Source organism: Urtica dioica, chromosome 2 (genome assembly GCF_054948205.1).
Source record: "Urtica dioica subsp. dioica isolate 48M chromosome 2, U.dioica_male_clone48M_v1_H2, whole genome shotgun sequence".
NCBI classification, from domain to species: Eukaryota; Viridiplantae; Streptophyta; class Magnoliopsida; order Rosales; family Urticaceae; genus Urtica; species Urtica dioica.
Window position 1 is genome coordinate 45,171,188 of NC_142757.1, and position 9,785 is coordinate 45,180,972.

Here is a 9,785-nt window from a genome sequence, read left to right on the forward strand (position 1 = left end):
GGGTTGGTTCAGTGGTTTTTTCTCAAAAAAAAAAAAAAAAAAACCATGGTATTAAAGAGGAAACTGAGACCAAAATTCGAATTCTTTCTTTTTCCTGCAGTCTGAAGGCGACTCTTTCTTACTCCCGACAAAAAGCGAGCGTAGAGACTAGTAAGTGTTCAAATCTTGACGAACTTCAAAGTTCAAACCTTGATGAAATATAGTGTTTTTTTTTATGAAATTTCTTATGACTTTTTATAATTAATTTCAATTTCTTAGTTTCTAACTTGATTATTGGTATCATCTGAGTTTGTTATCAAATGTTTTCAATTTTGGGTTTTGATTTGAATTTTTTTTTTTTTTTTTTTTTTTTTTTTTTTTAAAAGTAGTTGTGGAATATGAATGTTTATGTATAATTAGTTGGTTCTTAACATGAATATTATCATGATTTTGATTTTGTATTCAAATTTGTTTAATTTGTTTTGTTAAATCCGAATTTAATGTAATTTTAAATAAATGTTGTGTTGTTAATCTTTGGTTCTAGTGTTGTTATTCGATTTATTATTATGTTAAACTATTTGAATTATGGCTTGTAATGTAATGAAGATATTGTCGACTATCCTCATTTTTATCCTATGTTATGTATGATTTTATATAAATATTTGTTCATTGAATTCCCCTCGATAAATACGGTATTTGACGGTATTTTTCAATGGTAACGGTAACTTCAACTTTCTTTTTCTTTATTCCACGGTATAACACTAACCATAGGTATCAGTAAAATTTGAGTCCCGAAACAGTAACAATAACGATATTTTGATCCTTGATCCGAATAAGTTTCTGAAAGCTAATCGACACCGATAAGAGTAAAAAGGGTGTATAAGAAAAAGATGAATGCCAAAGAGGAGAGATAGGTGTAAGGCAACTCTAATCACAAAGGAGTATATAGGCAAAATATGGGAATAGACTATGATGCTGCAAGAATGGAAACAATTCAACTTCTTATATCTCAAGCGGCCCAATTTAATCGGTCGATCTATCAAATGTATGAAAAATTGGCATTTTAAATTGTGCTATTGAAGAGAAAATATATTTTGAGGAATCACATAGGTACATGAAAGTCGACAACAAATTCGCAATTGAGTTGACAAAGAATCCGATCCACCATGAGAGGAGCATGCACATGGATATTCGTTTTCATTTTATTCGAGAATATGCGAAAGAATGTGATGTGTGAATGAGTCATGTCCTATGTCGCGAGTCGTGATCAAGCGGCATATATTTTCACAACAAATAATTGGCTGCGTAAGCCACTCAATGTCTAGCAATTTAAAATTGGCCAACGTTTTGTTAATAATCCGTAAATAGCCTAGATGATGACGTGGCAACTCATTTAATAAGGTTTTTTTACTTATTTGCCCTTGTTTGACCGATTTTGGAAGTTTTTTTTGTAGGCAGTTTTTTTGTTTGAATTTTGAAAATAATTCGGCAAGTTTTAATTATTCAATATTCAAAATGGCAAGTTTTAATTTCAGCAAGGTTTAATTATTCAATATTTCAAAATTTCGGCAAGTTTTTAGGAAGTTTTTTTGTTTGAATTTTGAAAAAAATTTCGGCAAGTTTTAATTATTCAATATTCAAAAATGGCGAAATTATTGAAGAAGTGGATGCAGTTCAATATTCATATTTTCCAGAATTTTCGTGCTCAAAATATTTCCAGAATTTTTATTTCAGTTCAAATATACTGTAAATATACTGTAAATAAGCTTCTTATTTACAATGAATATACTGTAAATATGCTTTGTTTTTACAATGAATATACTGTAAATATGCTTCTTATTTACACGAATATACTGTAAATATGTTTTCTATGAACAGCAACCAAAAAAGAAAAAAACTGTTCTTCTTATTTAATCATGTCTGTCTCTTCCTACGCGGACCTCGGAGGTCACCGGCAGTGATGGTGACGTGACCGCCATCAAAATGGACCGGCGATGGTGACTCGTTCGCGGCTTGGATCTTGGATCGGCTCGTGGTCGCTCAACAACGCTCGTGGACGCTCGGATATGCGCTTCACAGCCGTCGCCGGTCGCGATCTCCTTCGCGCGTCGCTCGCGGCTTGGATCTTGGATCGGCTCGTGGTTGCTCAACAACGCTCCTGGACACTCGGATCTGCGATCCCCAGCCATCGCCGGTCGCGATCTCCTTCGCGCGCGCTCTCCGATGGTCCGACGCGACTCGATCTCGATCCGCCGTCGTCGGTCGCGGCTTCCCTCGCGTGCGTCGCCAGCCACTGCATCTTGACCCGGTTGAGGATCTCCTTCTCAGGCGCGACTCGACATCTTCGAGGTCTGCAGAAATCGCTGCAACAAATCTCTCTTTTTTTTTTTTTTTTTTTCTTTTTTTTTTTTTTTTTTTTTCTGAAGAGCAGTAAAAATAACGTCCAAATATGTGGTTTGGATGTTTAAATTCGTTTGTTAATGCATTTATGGAGTTTTAAATGCTCCCTTGATTTTTGCAAGGTAGTTATGGTCGAATTTTTTCTTTCCATTTTAATTATTTCGCTGAAAATAATGGGCGTGAATAAGAAAGGGCAATCCCGTCCAAATTTGACTGTTAATAAATGACACTGGCTATTTACAGCTTATTTACAGAACGTTGGCTAAAAATAAATTGGCTATTTTCAGGAGGCTACTTAGCTTAATTACCCTTTTCACAAAGGGTAGAAGAGCTTTGAGTTTGAATTTCAGAGAGCAATTTGTTACAATAAACTATGATCGATAAATTAGGCATACAAAATACCGTTTGGAGGTCCTAATGGCTGGCGTAGGTTTCAGACCATTTTTCTACAATAAGTTATAGCCATTTTAGTTTCAGCTTTAAGTTTGTTTATTCCTCTTCCATCAAACACCTTAAAATTCACGGTAATCATTTTCCCGTGGTGAATTTTAGGATTCCTCGTGAATGCATAAAAGACCTAGTAAGATATATATCCCTCCATTGTAAGATTTGACAAGAACCAAGTAATGTAGACACGACGATGACGATAACGAGAATAGTAATAATCAAGATATATGTGGTTTATCTTTTTTTCTATGTGGGTCTAGAAAATGAATCAGACTCGATCAGCTCTCGGAGATGCTTCCGCGTACGCTGCTTCTCGGGAGCCGTTGACGGACTTATTAGAATCCCGAGGCTCGACGCGGTCGAGGCTGGAGTCGGCGGAGTGCCTCCCCCTGGAGCGGCCGGCGGAGGCGGAGGGGGGCTGGCGGTCGTCCCTGTCGTCGACGAAGGAGAGGAACTTCTGGAGGCGGCCGGAGCGGAGGGCGGGGCCCACGGAGGGCTGGAGGGCGTGGAGGCGGGCGAACTGGCGGACGATCTGGACGAGGTAGATGAGGAGCGCGGCGAGGCAGGCGGCACCGCAGATGACGAAGAGGCCCCAGAAGCTCTTGAGCTGGAGCCGGTCCGTCTCCAGCTTCGTGGCCTGGGAAGTGCAGGCGCTCCTCATCAGCCACTTGTCGTGGATCCGCTGCAGGTCGCCCGTCTCCGACAGCTTCAGGATCGCCGTCGACATGTCCACCGCCAGCGGCGAGTCCCGCTGAAACGCCTGACGCGAGGTCGCAAACGAAAGATCGTGCAGTGTAAGTGTTTGGCGGGAAAATAATAAAGGATTAGTCGGAATGATTTTTTTTTTTTTTTTTTATATATATCAAAGACTCTTCGTTCAGAATGTGATCAAGACCCTGAATACTCCATTACCCCCGAAATAAGAAAATACAAGATAGCTACAAGCTTTCGTGAGGCTTGTTAGAAAGGACATTTTTGTTATCGCTTCGGTTCTACATAAATTACTGATTATAGACTTTTTCATTGAGAATGTGATCACAAAGAGTAGTTTAAGAGGCTTGGTTTTGGCGGGAAAATAATTCGTTCGAAAATAATAAAGGTTAGTTTTCTCTTAAACACTGCTTATCTTTTTCCTTTCACTATCCTCTTATTTAAACCAACTAACTAGCTACTTTATCCTAATTACTACACACTACCCACACAATGGGTAAATCCTATTTTCCTTTCCAGTTCACTTGCATTTTATAAAATAAACCATAAAAGTTGTCGGGATGAAATTTTTTCACTTCAATTCTACATATATAAATCACTGAATTAAGACTCTTCATTGAGAATGTTATCACAACGGGTACTACAAAATTCTATTTTCTTCTGCGGTTCACTTAAATTAAAATAAAAGGAAAAAAAAAAAAAAAAAAAAGGCTTTTTAAGCAGTCTTATCTGGGTCCCTAGACCAAGTTTTTGCGCAAAATAATCTGCAAACTTGATTTTATAGAATTTTACTCATTATCTAAGGATATTAATTATTTTCAATGAAATTCAACCCTAAACAGCTTAAACATATTTTACAAATTTAAATAACTTGTTTATCACGTTCCAGGCCTATGTGTCGACTGGTTTAGGTTCAAAGTACACATCCTTATTTTTTTTCCCGTAACGTATGTAAAGTATCTATCTACGTGAGAAAGAGAAATGAAAGGAGAAGACTTACGAATCCCCAGCCGGCCTTGGTGAACTCTTGGCCGACGATGCTGAAGTCGCAGTTGGTGGAGAGGAAGAGCTCGATGTAGGCCCTCTCGTCGACGATGGCGGAGACCCCTCCGTGGTGGGGCCCGGCGCGCAGGGCCTTGGCGTAGTCGGCGGCGGAGATGAGAGGGACGAGCCGCGATTCGGCGATGTCGAGCTCTTCGATGAGGTAGTTTCGGGCGAAGGAGCCTTGCTGGTATCCGATGGGCAAGTCGGAGTTGAGGAGGGACTCGATCCCTTTGATGGGAGACCACAGCTTCTCAACAGTCAGGATCGAAGTCAGGCTCGCCGTGTAGCTCGATGTTATTATCAGCACCACGAATAGCCATATGATCACGACTAGTCGACCCAGAGTGCTCACCGTGTTCTCTCCTGCACCGCCACAAAAAGTCAACTTTTATTCCGTATGGCTAAAGGTGGGACCTTTAACCATTTTTTTTTATTTTATTTTGTAACCATAAACTTTAACAGCTCAAATTAAGGTTGTGATCAAACGTAAGATCTTTCGTATGCTAAAGATGGGATCTTTCACCGTTCTTAATTTTGGAACCGGACACCAAAAAAAAAAAATAGTTACTGGTAATGGCGATTTATGGGACATTGTCGGGGCCACGAGGATATTCTCCCAGTCAATAATGTCAGGGCTTCGTGAATTTTAGTCGGGTCTAACCCGGACACCACGGTTATAAAAAAAACAAAAAAAAAATGAAGGGATTTTAGTTTAAGGTAAAACTTAACCAAAACTTCAAGGTTAAGGTTAACAGAGGCTATTCGAAATCCCATCTGTAGGCGACCTGAGATAATTAAGAAACAACAAAGTCCTTTTATTGAAAAACTTGGTTTGTTGTCCGGGAAGTGAACCATTCCCTCCGGATAGACTACTCTACCACTAAGGAAACTAAAATAATGATAAATTGACAACTCTTCACAGGACACCTTAATTTTTATTTCTATTGGTAGGATCATATGTATCTATTATATCTACACGTAGTATGTAGTGCTATGCTATCATAGGTGTGTATGGATGGGTGTTAAAGATTGTCAATTTACTTACTGTGGGAGAAGAACAAAGTCGAAAAGCTGAACCTGCAGAAATAGAATCAACACAGCAATAATCAATTAAACCACCAAAAGTATCATGAAAATCACCGGAAAAGTGAGCTATTTTTGAGCTATCGTCGTACCAGAGAATGGTGATGAACTGTTTCTTGGGAGGGCCACGGAAATCGTCGTTAAGCCTGTGCTCGAGAATCCAAACAACCGCCCCGATGATTATGAAGAATATGCCGGTGGTGATCCACATCTCCCGACTAAACGGCTTCAGAAACGCCCACGGGTTCGAATTGCTCTTTGTCACGGGCACCACGACAACCAGCCCCGATTCGATGTACGGCTGAGTGAAATCGGCCATTCTCGTCCGGTTCGTGATGATCGCAATGTCCCCTATCGCCGCGTCGTAAAGCTGCAACCGAAAACAAACTGGAATAGCCTAAGAACACCGTAATATGGCGATGGTGATAGTGATAGTGACACTCACTCCCGTGGTGATCAAACGGATGAGCTCGGTGGAGCTTGGGTTCGTGCGACCGTCCCCGAAAGGAATCAGCTTGTACGGCACGGCATAGGGCAACTGGTTGAGCGCGGAAGTGAAGACGTCGATGCAATACCCGGTGAACGAATCAGAATTGGCTTCGTGGGCGATGAACTCTCGGAAGCTCGCCCTCACCGGGACCCCGATCCGCAAATGCTGTCCGTTGTTCGGGAAGACCCACCCGCGGGGCTTCTGGACCGTCATCCCGGGCCAAATCGCATCGTGGAGCTTCTGGTTCGAGCTCGACCGGTTCGGGCTCTTTGAGTAAAATTCCTCCGGGGGCGAAACCGTCAGCCCGGAATAGTTTGACCAGTAACCGAGAAGCCTCATCCCGGTCCCGGCCACGTTGAGGATCTCGTACGCGGGCCGAAAGAGGTCTCTATCTGGAGTGAAACTAAACGGCCCGGTCACACCTGTCATGTTGACCCTCAGTATACTGTCGAGCATGGCATGGCCTTGGTCGAACACGCTCATCGCGTCGAGGTTCATGTTGCTGTCGCGGAGCTGCTTCAACCTCGGGTCGTTCGAGAACGAGATCGTCCCTCCTTGCTCGAAAAACGAGTCGATCGCTCGAGCGACGAGCCACACGGTGTCGTATGCGTTCATGGCGAAAGTAGTCAGACCCAGAGGACCGTCGGCGGTTTTTCCTCTAGTCAAGTTGCTCCAACGGGCCACGAACTCTTTCTTCCGAGCCGTGTTCGGCGTGTAGACCCGAAGCGTGAGAACTCCGTCCATGTCGGCCATGACCTCCGGGGAGAGCGGAGAGTTCACGTCCATGAGAGTCGTGAGCCAATTCGTGGCGATCCAGACGTAACCCGAGCCCATCATCCCCAGATACTTGGCCACGGAGAAGATCTGGGTCCCGAAACCCGGTTGGCCGTGGACCACGATGATCCGAGACTCGGTCAACGCCACTTTGACCAGCACGTCCGTGATCTCGTCCTTGCTCGGCCTGTTGGTCAGAGGTGCCTTGTAGGATATCTTGCAGCGCCTCTCGGCGAGCTTGTCGCCCAAAGCGGTCATTCCGTTCCGGCCGTGATCGTCGTCCACGTAAATCGCGATCACTTCTCTCCAGTCGTAGTACTCGACCGCCTCGGCTATGGCCGCCATCAGGTAGATGTCGTTCTGGGTCGTCCTGAAGAAGTACGGAAACTGGAGAGGTGTCATGGTCGGGTCTGAGACCGTGAACGACAGCATCGGAGTCTTGAGCTCGTTCGCGATGTGAGACACCACGTGGGCCGTTACCGCGCTCTGAGGCCCGATTATCGCCACCGTGTCTTTCTCCATGAAACGTAACGCTGCAAAACACGACGCATTAAAAAAAAACATGTCAAGGACGTTTACAGATCGGCTCAACAAGGTCTATGAGATCACCCGAGTTACTTTATATGGTAACTTGGCAACTAAAAGACATACTCTCTCTCTCTCTCAGTCTCTCCAAACTCTAATCTTTCTTCGTTCTTACGAACAAAGATTGGTCGGAGATAATGGTAATCTATTAGTTAACGCATTAAAACATGTCAAGGACATGACACGTTGGCTCAACAAGGTTTACACACGACTATGGTATCAGAGCCCACAGAGCTCCATTTAGTCCTCAGTCCAAAGTAGTCCGAAAAATTGAATGGCAAATGATATAATTATGATGAAACTCTCAATATTGCACTTTCCATCACTCAATATGATATGATGATGATCAGTACTTGTGGGACAAAAATGAAATACCTTCGACGATGCCGAGAAACCCGCTGTAGTTCGAGTCTTGCATTTGGAGCACGAGGTCTGTTCCGGCGAGGACGGTTGGGTCGGAATTCACATCATCGACCGCAACTTCGACGGCAATTTTGGCGACTTTACCGACAACGGAAGCGAAAGAGAAGATTGACCCAATGTGTACTTGACTTGGCCTTTTGGATTTGGAGTTGACTCCATTCAAGGACAGCCCATAAAAGAGAGCTAATAATAGCACAGCTTGAGATACAAACCTCATCATATGATATTAACACCTTGCTATATACACACACACACCCAAAAAAAGGCCTTGTTTTTAAGCTTTCTTTATAAAGAACAACCCGGAAAATGACAGACACTTTATTTGAATCTCTGAGAAAGACCTGAAATTTAGATTACAACAGAAATGGAATTAATTAAAATATATAAAACTAGTGGTACAACAAAGTCGTGAAGACCCAAAGGCAAACTAGCCATAAATTCCATGTGGGTAAAATTGATGTATCACTAACTTCCAGATGTTATCAATAATAAAGCAGGCAAAGTCTAGGATCATTAAAAGACAGGAAACAATTTTAGAAAAAGTGAAAAAAAAAAAAAAAAATTGAAAAGAACACGTCCTAGTCTATACACTGATAGTGAGAAAACCCATTTCAGTTCCAAAAAGAAATATTTTGCTAAAATTATGCAATACAAAGCATGAACTTTAGTATGCTACTAAACGGGCAAAAAATAAATGCTTCAAGTTTTATACTTTAAAAAATTAAAAAAAAAAAATCTGAGCTGAATACAGCAACATGCGTAGAACATTTCTAAAGTGCGAAGAATGACAGCATGCACTAATACAGGCTTTAATGGAAGCACAAAAAAAAAAAAAAAAAAGGCAGGTATAGAAGACAACTTTTCCATAAAGTAAGCTCACCCGAAAGTTGGATAATGGGAACTGATAATGGGAAGATAATGATTCAAGGATTGAGAAGAAGAAGAAGAAGAAGAAGAAGAAGAAGAGGAAGACAAATATGTGAGGTACAGAGAAAGCGACATGATTGGTTATAACTTATAATTATAAGTAGCTCAATGAAATGGGTGTCTACACGAAGGTAGAAGAAATAGATTGAAAGGAATGAGAAAGTGACAAAAGCAATTTGGGTGTGGCATTATTATATATTTATTACAAAACAATTTTGATTGCTTATTTGTGGTGGACCCAAACCCAAGACAAAGGGGTCGGATTGACGACATCCGCTAATAAACGTGCATAAATTCTTATTTGCTTATTAAAGAAAACACGGCCTTCTATTTGCTAACGGAGCGCCGTTTTAATAGTAATCTCTAATGGTGTTCTAATTAATTAGTGTTCTAACTAACGAGGAAAAAAGAAAACAGAACAATATCTGAGGGGAATAATATATATGTATTTATTGATTATTTAAATAGTAGCTCCACGAGGAAAAAGAGGAAACAGAATAATCTATTGGTGTGAATGTATTTGTTGTTCTATGATCTATCATAAGTGCGGACGAGCTTTTTTGCATTACCGCGCGAAGATTCTATTATATATTTTTATATTATATTGTGATATTATTTCACTTACTTTATTTTAAAGTGATAAATATTTTATAAGAACGGGACCCACGTTTCAGGAGCTAGCATCTAGATGATTGAAAAATGTCTTTAATGCTTAGCTTAAGATTTTAAAGCACATTTGAGATTTTATAATAAAGCAAACTATATTATATGATATTATATAATATAAAGTAGAAAAAAGATTTCCACTCACAAAAAATAGTTAAATGTAAAGTTTTTTTTTAAATAAGAGATTGGAACCTAATCACAAATAATGTTCATTCGTACGGATTTTTTTATCAGAAATATAAAATGTCTTAAAAAA

At 41.0% G+C, this 9,785-nt stretch overlaps 1 protein-coding gene across 3 annotated transcripts; it reads right to left on the reverse strand.

Moving 5' to 3' along the window:
• Positions 1–2,921: 2,921 nt before the first annotated feature.
• Positions 2,922–9,015, reverse strand: LOC149404966 (glutamate receptor 3.6-like). Of its 3 annotated transcripts, none has more exons than XM_089606704.1 (7): positions 8,817–9,015; positions 7,889–8,173; positions 6,110–7,461; positions 5,757–6,034; positions 5,627–5,658; positions 4,538–4,944; positions 2,922–3,586 (listed from the first exon to the last, which is right to left on the reverse strand). In XM_089606704.1, the coding sequence occupies exons 2-7, from the start codon at positions 8,154–8,156 to the stop codon at positions 3,095–3,097; spliced, it is 2,829 nt and encodes a 942-aa protein (XP_089462830.1). In that variant the 5' UTR covers positions 8,157–8,173; positions 8,817–9,015; the 3' UTR covers positions 2,922–3,094. The 3 variants fall into 3 exon arrangements, with proteins under 3 accessions (XP_089462830.1, XP_089462827.1, XP_089462829.1); XM_089606701.1 differs by having other exon boundaries at positions 7,889–8,277; XM_089606703.1 differs by lacking the exon at positions 8,817–9,015 and having other exon boundaries at positions 7,889–8,451.
• Between the last annotated feature and the right edge of the window lie 770 nt (positions 9,016–9,785).

What these genes read in the sequence shown, in the direction of transcription:
- LOC149404966 (XM_089606704.1), bottom strand. Translation starts at nt 8,156, where the DNA reads ATGATGAGGTTTGTATCTCAAGCTGTGCTATTATTAGCTCTCTTTTAT. An exon ending in CAGTTCATCACCATTCTCTG is followed by an intron (nt 5,659 to 5,756) that starts GTACGACGATAG and finishes CTATTTCTGCAG; the next exon opens with GTTCAGCTTTTCGACTTTGT. An exon ending in CCAAGGCCGGCTGGGGATTC is followed by an intron (nt 3,587 to 4,537) that starts GTAAGTCTTCTC and finishes ACCTCGCGTCAG; the next exon opens with GCGTTTCAGCGGGACTCGCC.